The 18658-nt window shown below is 38.2% G+C and overlaps 1 protein-coding gene across 1 annotated transcript in view; it reads left to right on the forward strand.

Annotated features, from left to right (window-relative positions):
* The window catches only part of LOC129223023 (short transient receptor potential channel 3-like), a 49614-nt gene that overhangs the window by 10065 nt on the left and 20891 nt on the right, over positions 1–18658 (forward strand). The window contains exons 2-6 of the mRNA XM_054857587.1: positions 5214–5407; positions 12471–12631; positions 13641–13828; positions 15917–16034; positions 17070–17242. Coding sequence (XP_054713562.1) covers positions 5214–5407; positions 12471–12631; positions 13641–13828; positions 15917–16034; positions 17070–17242 — 834 coding nt within the window. The remainder of the gene's footprint in view (positions 1–5213; positions 5408–12470; positions 12632–13640; positions 13829–15916; positions 16035–17069; positions 17243–18658) is intronic.

The following is an 18658-nucleotide window of genomic DNA, read 5'->3' on the forward strand; positions in this document are numbered from 1 at the left end:
AATCTCTCGGCGAGCTTTTTGAAAAAGTGTGGAGCGTCGGGATGCCAACCTCTTCCACCAGCTTGTCCGTACGGACGTACCAGGGAGGGTCGCACGCCGCTCGAACCATCACTCTCTGCAAGTTCTCAACTCTGTTAAAGTTAGAGATTGCAGAAGTCGCCCATATGGACGCTCCATAAGTAATAATGGGTCTTAGGCAGGACTTATAAATGAGCAGTTTATTATCCGTTGATAAAACGCTTTTTTTTTTGTGCAGGAGACAATTTAGTGGTTTTTTGGAAGTGAGGTACTTCTTGCGTACCTCTTCAATGTGAGGTCGCCAGGTTAAATTACGGTCGAACGTTATGCCTAAATATTTCGCCCGCTGAGACCAATCAATCGGGTCGGTATAAAGATGCAGTTTAATAGGAGGGAGCTCAGTTGTTCTTGTAAAAAAGCAGGTAACTATACTTTTGTTGGCATTAACTTTGATTTTCCAAGTCCTTAGCCAGATATCTAGATGTGTTAAGTGGTTTTGAATTGCTGAAAAGGCTTGATAAAGTCCCTGAGCGGAGGCTAGTATGCAGGTGTCATCTGCATAAACGGCAAGATGCGTGTTGTCCATGTGTGGGATATCGTTTGAGAAAATTGAGTAAAGAGTTGAGCCTAAGAGGCTGCCTTGGGAGGCACCCCGGCCCGTATGTGTCTAGGTGTTGAGAGAGTTTCTCTCACTCGAACGATAAAGTGCCTATTCATAAGATAGGAGCTGATAATATTTATGAGTGCATGAGGTAACCCAAGGCGTATAAGTTTGTAAATTAGCGCATCAATCCAAACCCTATCGAATGCCTTCGCTATGTCAAGGAAAAGTCCGATGGTTTTCTGATGATTTTTTTCAGCCTCTCTGATTAGTTCTGTGACTCTAAGTAGTTGGTGGTTCGTAGAGTACTTCCTGCGGAAGCCGAACTGTTCAGCTTGTATGATGTTGTGATCCGCAAGAAAGTCAAGAAGTTTATTGAGAATGCAGAATTCAGTAATTTTGGAGAGAGCAGAGAGCAAGCTGATTGGTCGGTATTCCGACGGCTCCGCTGTTGCTCTTTCCTTTTTTGGAATAGCGATTATTATAGCAGTTTTCCACTCCTGCGGAAAGTGACCCAACTCGAGTATTTTGTTGATGAGTTGGGTAATATAGAAAATAGTACGAATTGGCAGGTTTTTAATTAGAGAGTTGGTGATTCTATCAAGGCCTGGACTTTTCTTTTTCTTACACTTTTTGACATAGCTTAGAACATCTGAGGGCTGAATCTGAAGGGTGTTGCTAGCGTGTGGAGTTGTGAAGTAATTGTGTTGTGTGATGTTAACAAGTGATTCAGTATCGTCATGTCTGGTGTTGTTAGGTGTGAACTGCTGTTCGAAATGATCGGCAAAAAGTTCTGCCTTTTCAATATCAGTCACAGCAGTTACAGTTTGGCCTCCTGGAAGGGTTTTGCCTTTAATGGGCGGAATGTGTCTATACGTCCCCCGATGCCGCTTGACTGCTTTCCAAATGGAAGTGTCGTCTGCAATAAGGGAGGAAATATATTGAGTCCATGAGTCATTTTTGTGCCTTTTAATTGCTTGTTTAACTAGCTCCTGTGCCTTATTGAGGTCGGACTTGGAAGCAGGATCCCTGTGGAGTTGATAAGTTTTTCGTAGCTGATTTTTTGACCTAATTAAGTTTCTGATGTGGAGGGGGAGCTCCTTAGCATAGCTTTGCTTTAAAATGGGGATGGAGGTTTTGGAATGGATATTAATAATGGTATTAGTTAAATTGTGAACAGAAGAATCGAGCTCAGTCCCAGTATTGATTTCCTGAAAATCAAAGTGAATGGAGTTCAGGAGTTTACGAAACCTGGGCCAATCAGGTTTCGAAGCATGTGGAAGTGCCGTATTCACTGTAACCGTGTCAAAGACAAATTTGACTGGGTTGTGATCCGAGGAGAGCTTTGCAAGCGAAGTCACCTCGCAACTGTAGGGAAACAATTTGACCATCCCAAAGTCAATAGTAGATGCGCTGGTCACAGTGATACGTGTAGGTGTGGGAGGAGCTACGATGGTAATTCCTGCCTTTTGGGCAAAGTCAAAAATAGTTCTACCAGTGGCGGTGGTTCCATTGCAGCCCCAGAAGGTATGGTGTGCGTTAAAATCTCCGCAAACTATTGTGCTATGAGGGTATTGAAAGACTGCTTCTAGATCCCGAAGGAGCTTCGAGGTTTTTTCTTTCGCCCTCATGTGTCTGAGTGTTAGGCCATACGCAGAGACAATCGTGATGGGGCAAAAGCCTTTTGGTGCAATTGTTATAGAGGTAGCTTCAAGTGCCAAAAGGCTTGGTGTTAGGTTCTGGTGGTGTGGAATAGAGCTCTTAACATAAATTAAGGTACCCCCCCCCCATGCCCTAGTATAATTATTTTGATCTGGAAGTCGATCATTGCGGTAAAAGTTATAATTGGGGATCCCAATCCCACGATTGATTGGTCTAAGATGCGTCTCTTGCACACAGATAATATCGGGCGCTTGTTCATAAACAAGCTGCCTAAGTTCAGTGATATTGTCGAGCAGCCCGCAGGCATTCCACGACAAAAGAGAAAGACCGAGGGGGAAAGCCATTATGTGCGCTGAAATAACTCATCACTTTCCATGAAAGCTTGGAAAAGAGCCCAAAGTTTATTGATAGGGTCAGATTGTTTTCTAATTTCAGGCAGAACCAGTTTGATAGTTTTAATGATGGCAGGGAGGTTTAGAACTTTGAAAAAGTTCAAGATCTCCTTAATGGAGTCCCATGTTCCGGCAGCTTCCGAGAAAGCACCGGTTGATGGTTTGCGACGAGGCTGCTCTGGGGCCAGAGTGCTCACGTCGCTAGCAGAGGTGGCTTGAGCCGCCCTGTTTGAAGCTCCCGCGATGGCTGAGCCTCGGGCCTTTTGGGCGAATGAGTGTGTGAGAGCATTGGGAGCACTCACAGTGCCATCGCTCTTACTCTCAGCTTGTTTTTGACTAGGGAGTGCTGGGAAATTAGTTGAGTTGGAAGTAAATGACCTGGGGTTGGGGGAAGTTTTAGAGGACTTCTTGATAAAGTTTTTATATTTTGGGCATCCTTTGTAAGAGGCAGGATGAGGGCCCTGGCAATTGGCACACATAGGTTTATCCATCTTAGCAGCCTTGTGCGGGCAGTCACTGGAGAGATGTTCACTCCCACACCGAACACACCTCGGGGTCATAAAACAGTTCTCGGAGCTGTGGTTAAACTTCTGGCATCTGTGACAATGAGAAGGCCCTTTCCTAGGTTTATTTGCCTCCACAGTGACATATGTATATAGAATGTTGGTCAAGTCAAAGACTTTTTCAACCCCTTCAGTGTGTGATAGGTGAACTTGAAAAATCGGCAAAGGAGTGGAACCCTTTCGCACAAGCTGCGCGACCTTTTTAACTCCGTAGCCAAGCTCTTCAAGAGCCCACTTTAAATCATCTTTATCCGTTGCCAATGGCAATCCCTTAACAACAATTTTGACAGGGCGATTATGTTTAGCCAGCTGTACGAATGCTGTATCTTAGTTCGGAGCAGGTACTCCGAAATGGCTCTGTGATCGTCAGAAGTGGCCGGAAAAATTCTGGCAAATTCTCCGGAAACCTTTACTTTGAACTCAGCTTGAGTCTCTGTTTTAAGCCCAGTGACAAAGTCCCTGTATTCTTTTGGGTACACGGCTAGTATGGGTTTGATTTTAGGAGGGACGGTTGCGACAACCTCCTCTTGTGTATCCATGTCTGGGTCAGACAAATCGGTGGAGATCCCCCCACCCTGGCTAAGAGCATTGAACATGTTTCCAACCTTTAAGGGTTGAACCTTCGCATTCTTTTTAACCTTGCAGGTTTTGTAGGGCTCTGAAACCCGTCTTCAGTAGATTTTCTCTTTTGATACGGCACTGTGGCCTTAAAGTTAGGGGGTTTTTTGCCTGGCAGATTTGTCATGCTATGGTACTCCCGCAGAGTAATGAAATTTGGGTTTTTACCCTCTTCATCCAGCGGGAACTTCACCAGCATTACTTCGGCCAGACGGTTCATCTTCTTGACCCAAGGGGCCCAGGCGTTGGCGTCCAAAATCAGTCTCTTTTCATTCATTAAGGAGCATAGGTTCAGAAGGTAGTGGTCAGTTTCATCAGAAAGCCCTTTAAGTTGGCAGTAGGCATGTAAATGCCAATCGGTAAATTTGCAAATCTCGCTGGTCAACAGCGTCGCCCCAGGAGGTGGATCAGAAGTCTCTTGATGCAGCGCACTCGGCGCGGCGGTTTCTGTTTCCTGCATAGCAATACTTCTTGCTTGCGAAATTTTTAAGCGTTGAAACATAGCTCAAAAAATCAAACGAAATCTGGAAAAATTCCAGTTGTGTGAAACAAAATGATGTTAACAAGTTACATCATTTGAAATGATACTTTTCGGCTCTTATAAGCAGACCATTGCAGTAAAATAAGACAAATGAAAGTCGTTGTTCCACAATCAATCACAAAGAAATGGCGAATCTCCCCAAACAATGTGTATCTGTGTATGGAAAATGTGTATGGAAAATTTTTTGAATAATGACTGAGCCTGATAAAATGCGCATCGAGTGAAGCCTTGGTACAGATTATCATTTTAGGGGGGGGGGTCTTGCTGAAGAATGCTTTCCCCCTTTCCCCGCTATGAGCGAACCAGCGGTTCTGGGTACGAAAACGTTCCGAAACTGCTTAGGTGTCAATGAAAAGCTCCAAATCGGCCAGGAATACTTGGCCCATAATACGGCATAAACGTCACTAATTAATTTCATAAACAATGAAAAGTAATGCAATGTTTCAAATATTTACTTTTAAAAATAAAATTCATTGAAAAGGTTATGAAATCGCTTGCATTTTACAAAATGGTGTTTGAACACAATGCAGACGAAAAACATTGACAACGGTTTTGGAGAGGTCATGACCCCCATTACCCTCCCCTGACCAATGTTTATTTTTGCACAGAAGTCATCCGAATAAAAGAGTGTTTCTTTATGAATTTTTCCATCAAAATGTTTATTTCATATTGTCAAAATAGTATAACTTATAAGCGACCTGAATGCACGAACACTTGCCAAGTTCCACAAAAGAAAAAAAAAGAACTTCAATATCTCTTTCCACATTATTTATTCTTTTATCTATTAGTTCATACCTTTCTTTCCTTTTCTCGCATAGGAGCACCGAAACTTGAACATCAATTGCATCAATTACAAAGGGCAGAACGCTTTGCAAATTGCTATTAAGAAAGAAAACGAAGATATGGTGAAATTTTTATTTCGTCGGCCGGATTTGGAAGTCCGAGATGCGGCTTTGTATGCCATTACGACAGGAAACATCGATTTAACCACCATCATCTTAGACTATATCAAGTAAGAAGCGAAAGAAGTTCTGAGTTATGTCTGCTATTTTTCATATCACACACCCACATCTTCATGTTACCCATGCTACAGTTATCGCAGCTTGAAACACATGTATTCATAATCGAACGTAATTCGGATTCATGCTATATATTTGAAACGCTTCCGGAGTGAACTATGAAAGAGTTTCAATTCATTGGATATTCAGACTAGCATTTTACGTAAGTAACGTCGTCTTTTACACAAAACAATTAAGTGAGATTGTTGACACAACGTACGTCATCACATCCTTAGGGCTAAATGATGTTTTCTCTTATGTCTGTTAAGGTGAAGGGTGAAATAGCGTATTTTGCTTCTTAATAACTCTATGCATTACCCCACTAGATGGCGCTGACGCTTTCGACCTTGACAATTTATGAATTTTCTGTGTTAAACTAATGCAACTATAATCTGCTCTTGAAATTGAACGGAATCCTGTACATCCACCAATCAATGACAAGTTTCAAAGTTCGTTTTTTTTTGATTGGATGACCCCGTTTTAACCGCAAGAGGTACTGAACGGAACCCTGGCATCCACAAATCAATGGAAACGTAATAAAAAACAGGGATTCCCTGTAGCGCCCTCTTTGTTGCCATGAGTTTCAGCGATTGTCACGGCCTATAAGCGTAAGTGAAATTTAGTGGGGCCATGTCCATGTTTATCCAAAATCAAGAAGCACCACCATCAAGAAGCAAAACATGTAATTTCATCATAGCAGACATAGAAGAAAGCATCGTTTAGCCCCATGATGGTGGGCATGTCGCTACTTACTCTACGATTCAGGGTTTTAGTCACATCTATGGTGTTTCCATTAAATGACAACGTTAGAACTCAACACTCTCGTGAATAGTCCTCAAATAAGTTACTAAATCATAAAGTAAAGCTCGCTTTTTCATCTGTCACTTATCATGCTCCATAGATTCAGATTTTTCTGTTTATACCGTATGATTATGACATTAGAAAAGTAAAGTTATAAACAGTTTTTTTAAGGTAAATTAATTATGTTTTTTTTTTTTTTTTGTAGTGCCTTAACACCCTGCATCACTGTGCCCATGCTTAACAGATCCATTTTACTTAAGATACCTGTTTGTGTTGAATGCGGTATTTAACAAAAGACGATTGAAGTAATTTTATTATTCAGTTTTGAAAATCTAATGTCAGAAAAGGAATCCCTTGAAAAAGTTAAAACTCACATTCGAAAGGTAGTGTGACTTGGTCATCATTTTTGTATAATAAGAATATGAAGTGACGTAGGCACGGGCTACATGGTTGCGAGACACTCATATAGTCGCCTACATTGGCATCAAACACATGGTTCCAAACTACACTAAATTACTAGAAATTAATGGTATTGTCCATTTTTCACTAGTTGAGACTTGGCCACGCCCCCAACACGTGGTATCGGAAGATTCTATATGCGTCTTTTGGGGATGAGGCTTCAGACCAACACTGAGAAAGGTTGCAATTGGCCATCGTTATCGCGCTAAGACGAGTCTTCTATAATTTTCTAAGAAATTACCTCCCACCTTCTTTCCCGAAAAAAAGGTGTGCTACTAAGACAATTGTTCGACTTAAAAGTATTTTAAGATTTGCAGTGTATTTCTATACGTTTTGGGTTAATTTATCATTGATTTTGCGAAGGAAATCCTAAACTTTCTGTCTTTCACGCTAAGTAAACATTTTCTGAAAACACGGTGAACAGTTGCAGGTGAAATTGGAAGGAAAATTTTTCCTTCTATTCTGCTGAAACTTTCACAGCTCTCAAACGTGGGTTTTTCATAGGTATTCTAATTATAAATCTCTAATCGCATATTGTTAACTTTGCTGGTCAACCATTTCTCACCTTATTTTCGATCCGATTTCCTTCTTTAAAGCGTTTATTAAATATTACACAGTGCTTAGGGATAAATGAACTACTTTTGCAATATTTCGAACTGTTTTACTTCGAATATAATGAAGAATTAATGCGTTTTCGAATTGTGTTTTTTGTTACTTTGCGAATACGAGTCATTTTTAAAATAATAAGTAGATTTGTAAAGTGAACAAGCAAAAATTAATGCCAAAAGATTTTTTAACTATAACCGCATTGAAAAAATAACAAAAAAAAAAAAAAAAAAAGAAAGAAAGAAAGAAAACGACAGACGATAACTTTAATTTCGAATTTTTCTGAAAATATTTCTCTGTCACCTCATTTTTGGCCCATTTCAAACAGTCAATATTTTGTTTAAAAAAAATGTTGAATTGATGTAATCATGTAGAGACAGTATGAAAAAGTATTGAACTACTATTTCGATTCCTAGGCACTTCATTTTTAACCATACACATTTAAAGCCTACGAACAATTTTGGAAGCCTCAGTAGGTAAGTTGCACTCTGTGTGACACATTTCAATACTTTAGTACTATTTTTTTTTCCAATATGGCTTTTATTCTTCAGAAATGAAAAAAGGAACAAAACAAAAATTAAAGCTTTTCACATGCCAATATGGTTATCTACAGAATAATTGAATAAGTGCCTGAAACAACGTTTTATGTTACTGTTTTAACCTATTTATTTTTGTAAATACGAAAAAATATACATGTTTTTTTTATTCAAGTTTTTTCGATTACTCTAAAAGTAATTCAGTTCTTCCAGTACTTTTACGGAACAGCGTTACGTGTGGGGATCATAAAATAGGCAAAAGTTTGTTGCCCGTATTCTAATACAGATCCGAACAAGGACGGACACAAGGGAGGGGCGATGGGGCGACCGCCCCTTCCTTGAGTCGAGATGCAGAACTCTTCCACGGCATGTCTTTGATACTGAAGTTGAAAATTGTTTTAGCCTATCTTCAATAGTTTGACGAAGCTCTTGCTGTCTGGAAAATGAAAGTGTAGCACATATCTTATTCTTAACACATTACTGATAGAGATCTGAACTTTGTATAGGAAGTATTTCAAAGTTCCAAAAACTCAATTTTAGATGATTTTAGATGATATTAAATAGGGTTATAGGGTTCAAGGGCTCCTCTCAGGAAAGTTTGGAAAATTGAAGTCCCCCCCCCCAAAAAAAAAAGAGGAACTTTAATGGGACACCTTTGATGGCGTTAAGGTAAGGGATGGGGTTTCGTACACTCCTCCGCAATTTTGTAGAAAAGGAAGTCCCTCCTTTTCCCAAAGTAACTGAAATGAGACGATCTTTCATGGTGTTTGGAAAGGGGGGGGGGCGGAGGTTTGCGAATTTATAAAAGGGTAAGGGTGTGAAATCAATCGCCCCCTCCTTGAATAGTTTCTGGATCCGTCCTTGACTCTGAATGTAAAATGCGTTATTTTTATCAAGAAACGTTGCTATAGTCAACCTATTCAGTTGTTCAACATATCCCACAGTGGCAAGGAAACTGACTCAACCACAAGAAAAAAAAAACAGCAATGGAGAAAATTAAGGTATGACGCAATAGTAATTTTAAGTGATTTAGTCTCAAACATTACAATATGCGCAGTCAACTTATTATGTGATGTTTATTAATTAGTTTTTGAAGTATAGATACATAATGCATACTTTAAGCTCGAAAAATATTCTTCCAAATTACGAAATTTTAATTATGTGTCATTATTGATGAAATTGTTTCTACGCCCCCCCCCCCCCGCACCATTTAGGTGAGCTAACTTTGCGGTTTTTGTGTCGAGAAAAAGCACTAAATTTAGATTTTAAATCAATAGCCGGTACGGTTTTCCCAGATTTTGAATTGTGTCACTTTCCTTGCCGGAGTGCGATATGATTCTTTATTAAAAACATACATGATCATAAACAAATTGTGACTAGAGCTATCCAGGAAGGAGGGGGGGAACCGATCTTTTCTCTTAAAACAATTGTTACTCGCGATTTTGGTGACTTAGAGCAAACCTAAGGAGTCGTTCACAAATGATGTCACGCTTGAAAGGGGTAGGGAGAGGGGGTTCGGGGTTCATGAACTTCGGACAGTTAGTCTCAAGGGGGAAGGAGGGGATTATAAGAAATATGACTTCACATATTTTGGTCCAAATACAAGCGTTCGTTATAGCAATATGTTCATCGAACATTGCGTGAGATGTGACGAGGGGAGAGGCTAAGGTGAAGTGTAACGTCCTTTATGGACAATCCGTGTTTACGCTTTACGTTAGGCTACTGTGTACTGAAGTGTTATAACTAACTTCGTTTCTGCCTCCCCCCCCCAGAAACGAAGTTGGTTACCTCCCCCTCCCCCGCCTTGAAAATACTCGCCCTGGGGGTAGTCGTCATCTCTTAAGCCGGACCCAACCGATGAACCTATAATTTTAAAACAGTATTCAAACCAAAGGCACTTTTTTTAACGCATCGCAAATTATTACATATTTCTAAACATTAATATTCATGCAATACTTAGAGAAATAGCCTTGATTCTAATAGTCAATTGCTTTAAATATTTCAGATTGATTTTTTATTGTTTTCTCATTTACTTTTATTTCTCACATGTAAATCCTTTCTGGAACAATTGCCCAGTCCCCGCCTTTGGTTCAACCAAGTTTTTTTGGAGGAGGGGGGCAACTTTTGTTCGAATAATGTTTTCATCATTTTTCAAAAATAACTGCTACTGTAGATCTACTGACTGTATATCCGCTCTATATGATCTGAAATTTTGTACAATCCATACAGATGCATCAAAAAGACCCAACCCGTAAGAGCTACTGAGTCACTCCCCCCCCCCCCCCGCAAGAAAAGGGAGAGGGAGATGGAGAGAGATATTAAGTCTTCAAAACGAACGCAACCCTTAAGCATTTCAATGCCCCAGTCTGGTGGCAATGAAGTTTTCCTGTCCCCCCCCCCCCTTTTTTTTCATCAGCGCACTTGCAATTTCGAATATAGGACGTTAGTGTTTAAAAGGATATCGTTCAAAATTCAGAAAGCCTATCCTTAATAGAAATGTTTCATTCGGAAAACAAAATACCTTACTTCTTTTTTTTTTTTTTTGTAAATACAATATTTTTGTTCTGAAATTTTCAGTTTAAAAAGTATAGATTCCCCGTAGACGACAATTACGCGAAGCTAGAAACGAAAGGAAAGAACACAAAGACATTTTGGCAAATTTAAATGCCCGCCAAATTTAGGGTTGTCTCAATTGAAAGCGGTAGCGATCACCCCCGCGCTAAACTTAGCTTTGCTTTCGGGAAGGCGTTCCGAAGTCTCTTCTCCTCATGAACGCACAATAGGGTGAATTCAGTTCAGACCGATTCGCATACTTTGGTTCTTTCCGGTGGGGGGAAATAACGGGGTGTCGTAAAGACACAATGGAAGTGAAACTTTTGTAGAACAGGGAAATATCCTCTGTATAAAGGTCAATTCATTGATCGAATAACGCTCTGACGTCAGCAGCAATGAAACTAGCGCCACAGCATGATAATTTGATAGCATTTTTTGGCAATGTTTGACATGCAATGAAATGTTTTATGTTGGCAAGGAGGAACTGGTTCCGGTAACTTAACTGCTTTGCTGGTAAAAGACTAGTTTTAGGAGAATGAAAAATTGAACGCCATCTACTGGAGTTTAGGGATAATCCACTGGAGTTAGGGTTAAAATTTTAACTATCAAAATATCACCAAACAAGCAATTACTTCGTTCAAATGAAGAAGTAATTTTCACCCGTCATACCTTGACGGACGATTTTCTAGATTTAAATATTTATCAATCACTTTTCAATAGCATAGATTGTGTTTATCATTCGTTTATTTACCGTGCCATTTGTGCATCATCTTATTCGTTCTTAAGAAGAGAAATTATCGGTTTACGATAATTAAAATAAGTAATGCAAGCTCCCAATTCTATATTTTCTATCAATTGTTGTTACAAGACAAGTGGCTCTTTTCATTCTGAACTGTTACTTTACCCGCATATTTTTTCTAATGCCACGTTCTTCTTCTTCTGCGCCTGATTTGGGCCCTATTCACAACAAAATTGTATGTTTTAATGCTGAAAATAGATTATAAATAATGAGAACACGATTCAATATTCTAAATATGTTAGTTATATGCATATATTTCAACGGATGCTCTGTTAGTAATCAATGATTGTCACGCCCCTGAAAGTAGTACACGCAACCAACAAATTAATGAAAGGAATAAAATGCCATGGGTTGAATCGCATATTCCTACAACTGGCTTTCTATGAACAGAACTAAAAGTATCATTAACTCAAAATATGTTGCTTGTAGTAATGCAAGCTCCCAATTCTATATTTTCTATCAATTGTTGTTCCAAGACAAGTGGCTCTTTTCATTCTGAACTGTTACTTTACCCGCATATTTTTTCTAATGCCACGTTCTTCTTCTTCTGCGCCTGATTTGGGCCCTATTCACAACAAAATTGTATGTTTTAATGCTGAAAATAGATTATAAATAATGAGAACACGATTCAATATTCTAAATATGTTAGTTATATGCATATATTTCAACGGATGCTCTGTTAGTAATCAATGATTGTCACGCCCCTGAAAGTAGTACACGCAACCAACAAATTAATGAAAGGAATAAAATGCCATGGGTTGAATCGCATATTCCTACAACTGGCTTTCTATGAACAGAACTAAAAGTATCATTAACTCAAAATATGTTGCTTGTAGTAATGCAAGCTCCCAATTCTATATTTTCTATCAATTGTTGTTCCAAGACAAGTGGCTCTTTTCATTCTGAACTGTTACTTTACCCGCATATTTTTTCTAATACCACGTTCTTCTTCTTCTGCGCCTGATTTGGGCCCTATTCACAACAAAATTGTATGTTTTAATGCTGAAAATAGATTATAAATAATGAGAACACGATACAATATTCTAAATATGTTAGTTATATGCATATATTTCAACGGATGCTCTGTTAGTAATCAATGATTGTCACGCCCCTGAAAGTAGTACACGCAACCAACAAATTAATGAAAGGAATAAAATGCCATGGGTTGAATCGCATATTTCTACAACTGGCTTTCTATGAACAGAACTAAAAGTATCATTAACTCAAAATATGTTGATAAAAATCTTCATTTTTTAACCATAGGAGTTCGAGTCCTGAGAATGAGATGCTGGGATGTCAGGACAGTCCTAATTATTCCCCAGATATCACTCCTTTGATCCTCGCTGCACAGTGTGGAGATTACAAGATTGTCCGGCTGCTTCTGGAAAGAAACCACGTTATTGAAAAACCTCACTTACCAAGTTGTAAGTATAAATGATTTTTACATTGTTAACTCCAGATTTCTTTAAAAAGTTATCGTTTAATATTACTGTTAGGAAGTACCGTTAGGAAGTACTGTTAGGAAACCTTTGCATAACTGTTATGTTTTTTTTTTTTTTTTTTTTTCGCATTTGGACTATTAGCAGCAAAGATAAGTGTAGTAGACTTCAGGGTAGCTTCAGGCCAGGGTGTGACCTTCTAAAGATTTCCTTATTTGGCAAATTTTGTCTGATGATTCGGCAAAATTATCATAATTCGGCAAAATTTGGAGTTCTATCCGACAAACTGAGAATTTCTGATCTCCCAAAAATTAAAGTTCGGGCCGCCCCTGGTCATACAAACCTCCTGTATCAGATTTTTTAATAAGTTGTTCTTCGTAAAATCTACATTCAGCTCTAAGATGATTTTCGTTTAATGGGGTCGTTTCTAAAGTTTTATAAGCATTTTTTCTGAAAGAACATGCTTAAAAATATAGAATTTGACCATTTAAAAAATAATTTGACAAAGTTAATATTTTTTAACGGTTATTTTAATCACTGCGCCCATTCAATTCCATTTTTTCGCTTCTGCGCATGAGATCACAAGTGATGAAATGCCATTCACTGATGCGATTCCAAGCGCAATATTTAATTCGCTTCCTTACTCACATGAACTGGCAATGATATGGTTGATAGCAAGCGTAGAGCGCAATATTAAATTCGCTTCTTAATTATCATAATCTGGAAACGCGGTAGACAGTAAGCGTTAGCATTCAGCGCACCAGTGGAGTTGTGACGTCATAAAGACTACGCCCAATGTAAAAAATCGAACATTTAAAAAAAATAGTAAAAAATTAAACGTTTTGAAGATAAAAGTTTTTTCTTTCTCCATGCTATTTTTTTGCTCATTCTATCAACTTCAGTGACTAAAAGTAGTCCTTTTGGCTGATGGAAACAATTCCATTGCATTCGTCAAAGGTTTTAATGTATATATTTTCTCTTTTACCAAATCTAGGTTTGTGTCCAACGTGCAAGATAATGATCGAACAGATGGGCTCAGCTCTTTCTAGGATGCGTTTGAACGCTTACAAAGCCATCAGCAACCCTGCATACATATGTCAAATCTCAGACGATCCCATATATTACGGATTCGGATTAGACAGGGAGCTCAAACAATGTGGACTTTTGGACAAGGAATTTAGAGTGTGTTTACATTTCTCTGTATTTGTTCCGAATTACTACGAGATAGAGTAGTTCTTATGGTGTGCTAAATTAGAATACATACACATACATACACATTCATCTTTACGCGAATATACATGTCTGATACATATGTGTACTAGAACCCCTTGAAAAGGACAGGCCGACCTTTCTGACATTTTGGTTCCAAGACAGCTTTGGATCCAACCTTGATTCTAGCATTTACAAATACGTTATAATATTTGCTGGTTGCTATGTCGTGAAACAATGGATGATAAGTTGAGTAAAATGTCACATAAGGTAAATCTAGAAAGATAATTTTGTCCAAAAATTCAACAAAAATGCGCCGGGAAATGTTTACTCCAATGAACCTCCTTTTCACGACTTATTTGTTTTTAATGTTTATTTATTAAATTTTCTTCATTTACAGAATAAAATAATGTAACATGAATCAGGCAACGCATCTGAAGTTTGGGCACCAGTTTTCTGCAACGAGGCTTTTGTACAAATACTAATTTTATCGCCTGACAATTTTGGAACCAAAATGTCGGATAAGTCAGCTCCCCTTATATCAATAGCGTAACTTCAAATATTCGAGCCCCCAGCAAAATCTGATTTTGCCCCCCCCCCCTACTAAAAAACGTATTAATCTATATTCAGGGGTTCCCACCCCTAAGAACAAGGGTGTACCCCCTTAAATATCGCGAAGACACCCCACCCCAAAAGCAAGACCCCCCTCCCCCCCAAATGTGTTGGAATAAGGAAAGCTCGGTGTCCTTCGTTGTAAAGATTTTGAAGGTGAAATTTTAAAAACGCAATTGTAAGCCACTTTTGGTGACGCAGTGAAAAGAGGTCAGTAACTCTCTTCCTGCAATATTTTGGTATTGCAGTTCGAGAAACGCAATTTTAAAAGACCTTCGATGATTTTAAAACAACGGTTTTCGGGGGCTATCCCCGGAAATTTTTCGAAATTGAACTTCTAAAAATGCAATAGGCCACCTTTGATGACGTTATGTGAAAAGATTATTTTCAGAACTCGGCCCCGGAGTTTTCCGAATTTCCAAAATAGTGATTTTAAATACTCTTCAGTGATGTTAGGAGTATGAACGGTTCGTGGGCTTTACCTGTAATTCCCTAAGTTTTTACACACGTGATTGTGAGTCTCCTTTGGGGGAAGATACAGGGACTCTTCTGAAAATCACTCGCTATTGAAGTTCCAAAAACGTAATTTTATACAACTTTGTTAATGAAAAAGAGGGATGGGGGGGGGGGTTCCGAGGGATCTGCCCCAGAAATTTCGAAATTTAACTCTTGCCACTTCTGATGACGCTACAAGAAGGGATTGAATTGGGAACTCTGCAGTAGAATTTTCGTAATTGAAATTCCAAAAACGCAATTTTAAGCGAATGTTGGTGATATTAAGAACGAAAGCAAGTTTTGGGGACCTTCTTTGAAAATGTTTCGAAATTGAAGTTTTAAAATCACGATTGTAAAGCTATCCTTAAACTGCCTTTTTGGAACTTCGATTTCGAAAAATCCTGGTTCGGGGCAAGTTTGAAAGTGCTCCACAAATGCGTTTTTAGAATGTTATGTAAGGAGAAGGGGGGCGAAGATGAAACTTCCGGAAATTTTTTGATATTGAAATTCCCAAAACGCAATTTTAGGTGATCTTCGGTAATTTTAAAGGACTCGAGGTCCAGGTGGTCTAGAGAGGGTATTATATGATACTTTTTGCACCGAGCCAAGGTTTGGTTTTCACGCTCTGCTATTTGAAGCCCCCAAATGGCTAAAATTATTCAAGCAAATGGCAAAAACTGTAATGTTTGGCTAGAAGAGGGCGCCGAAAATCGTTAGTGCTAGGGGGGCCCTTAGTCAATAGGGGGGGGGCAGAACACTAAGTATGATAAGCATTTGAAATTAAGTATGATTTACGGAGAAATTTCATAAAATTGAAAACAAAGCCCAAAACACCCTTTCCGACTTAGCCCCGCCCTTCCCACAATCAGAATCTAACCCAAAAACTTCTCTTGATTGTCTTTTTCCGAGCTCCAGCACGATCAGGACTTTTTCCTTCTTTTCCTTTTCTTTCAGGAATTTTCCCCTTCTCTCCATGGCAGCTGCGTAGGGAAGGTAATATTACCAAGCCAAGAGACAAGGTTTGGTTTTTGCACATGGAAGTTGGGCTGTCGGCCCTCTTCTCTCTACGCAGGTACTGTTTACTGAGACTGTGGCAAAGCCCCTACTATTTGGGGGCCCCAAATGGCTAAAACTGTTTTAGCAAATGAAAAAAAATGTAATGTTTATCTACAGGAGGGCCCCGTAAAAGTTTTGCCTAGGGCCCCAATGTTGTAATCGGGGGCCCTTGGTCAACATGTTCAGGGGCTCTAGTGGGCCCCAGAAAAAGATATAAGTATTTAAAACTAAGTTTGATTTATTGAAAATTTTTATAAAATTGAAAGAAAACAAAGCTTAAAAATTTTCGAGTCCATTCTGACTTGCTCCCCCCCCCCGCGTCGCGGTGTCTTGCGTAGTTACGCCACTGCCTTATATAGTGGCCTTAATGCGTATTATATGTGCATGATGCGTAACAAACGTTCTGAAATAATTTTTCTTCCCTTCGACTAGTCGGTGGGCGGTAGGTTGGGGACCTTTAGTTTTTAAATTAATTAGAACGCCCGACTTAAAAATTCAAAACTGCCTATAACTTCATGGGTTTCAAAATTCTAACTATCTTTAAAACTTTGCCACATGAAAGTGCACAACATGTATAACTCTAATTTAACATGCGTAAACCGTCACCAATAATATCTTTTCATCATTCAACCATCCAAAAGTATATAAGGTAAACACACCAGTAGTGGCGAGTGCTTAGTCGTGCTTTAGTAGTGGCCACTTCAAGGTTTATATTTAAAAAAATAGGATTCCAGGTTCCCCAATGAATTCAAACGTGCAGGAGGTATTACCAACATTACCACCTGCAAGATTGATGCACTTTTGAAGCCATTGAGATTGAGAGACCTGGAACCCTATTTTTTCAATTATAAACCTTGAAGTGGTCACTACTGGTGTGTTTACCTTAATAGCTCAAGAAATTTTCAAAATTTAGATCGATCAATTCATCCAAGTTTTAAAAAAATATCTGAATATGCTCTACAGTCCTTTAAAGAATATTTAATAATAAATTCAAAGAATATTACTAATATCTATTTATTTTTTGGTTTTCTTCATACTTTTTGACAGGCAGAATATGAAGCTCTAGCGCAAGAAGTTCGAAATTTCACGGTAACGATATTAGCAATGTGTCGTGACATATCAGAAATTGAAATTCTTCTAAAATTAGACTGGGGATACGAAGGATCCTTAGAAAAAATTCCATTTCCGAGATTGCAATTGGCTCTTGATTATTATCAAAAAGAAGTAAGAGTTTCATCTACATACCTTTTCTGATCAGAAAATATTAACATGCAACTTGGACAGTTTGTTCATTACTCCGTTATTTAAAAAACTTTAATGAAATGTCATCCATCGCAATTATTAATTTGGTATTTTCCAGTTGTATAGCTAGTACAATCATTTTAATAAGCGACTTGCTCTTTTTCTAAATCGGCGAAAACAGAAAAGCATCGTTTACGTCGCCACCATGTTTTTACCTCATGTTCGGATTTTACATTTTATTCGAGTGTTTATTGTTTTTTAATGACTTTACATATTGATTTGACAGATATTTTGTACATTTTAACACGCTGAACTATGGACTAACAAGGCCTGAACGGAAAGTCTCAACGGAGCTTTTAAATTTATTTTATTTAGTTAACGAATAATTTCTATGTAATATTTTCGTGTTATTTGAGAGCTAGTGTTTCCATTTAGTGGATTATTTGACTGTTAATTTAGTTATTTGGCTAAAGTTTTCCCTGTTTACAGAAACTTTTAGTTTTGTTTGATGGGTTTTGTTTTTTTTCAAAAGTTTATTAAAGAGACAAACTATGTATGGTGCTTATGAACAAGTAGTTTCTATGTTAATTTAACCAAACATGGTGGCAAAAAATAAAACAAAAAATATTCGCCAAAATAATAATAATAATAATAATAAAAACGCCTAGAGTAGCACCTATGAAAGATAGTTAACATCAAATGCTGCTTTTATTTGCAATCATTTGCTAATTATTTAACTCCGGATAGTTCTTCTGCTTCATACTTTCGAACCTGTACTTTGGTTCGAGTCCAGACGACCGACTATTTCGTGTAGTTATGTTTCATTAAATAGGATAATCATGAGGTGTTTTACAAATCACCAGATCACCTAAACAAGCTTTAGTTTTAGTGAGTTACATAGACAGGACATGATTGTAAAAAGAGCTCATGATGAAATCCATGCTATGGCATGGATTTTGTCAGTGTTCGAGTTCAAATAATTTAGATCATTCGAATCTGAATCATTCAAAGTTGATCCAAAAACTGATTGATATGATACATGAAAATACATTGTGAGGCTGCTATTCGGACAAATAATATTTGAAACGGATCGTTTCGAAGTCTTATTTCAATAAATAAATAAATAAATAAATAAATAAAATAGTTTGAATTTTTAGATCTCGAATTCAAATTGTTTTTTTTTTTTTTGAATCACGAATTGCGATAGGTCCCCACTCGTTGTGTTTCTTGTTTCTACTAACGGATTTTACCGCAACCGTAATTTAAATTCAAAACGTCAAAATTCAAATAAATGCCAGGGGCTGGGTACTGTTTTCGCGTAAAAAGGATTGTGTCAAGTCGAAAAGGACGTTTATAAATTATTCGATTTTAAGCCACACAAGGGAAGAGACATGCTCG

This window comes from Uloborus diversus, chromosome 5 (genome assembly GCF_026930045.1).
Source record: "Uloborus diversus isolate 005 chromosome 5, Udiv.v.3.1, whole genome shotgun sequence".
Classification (NCBI taxonomy): Eukaryota; Metazoa; Arthropoda; class Arachnida; order Araneae; family Uloboridae; genus Uloborus; species Uloborus diversus.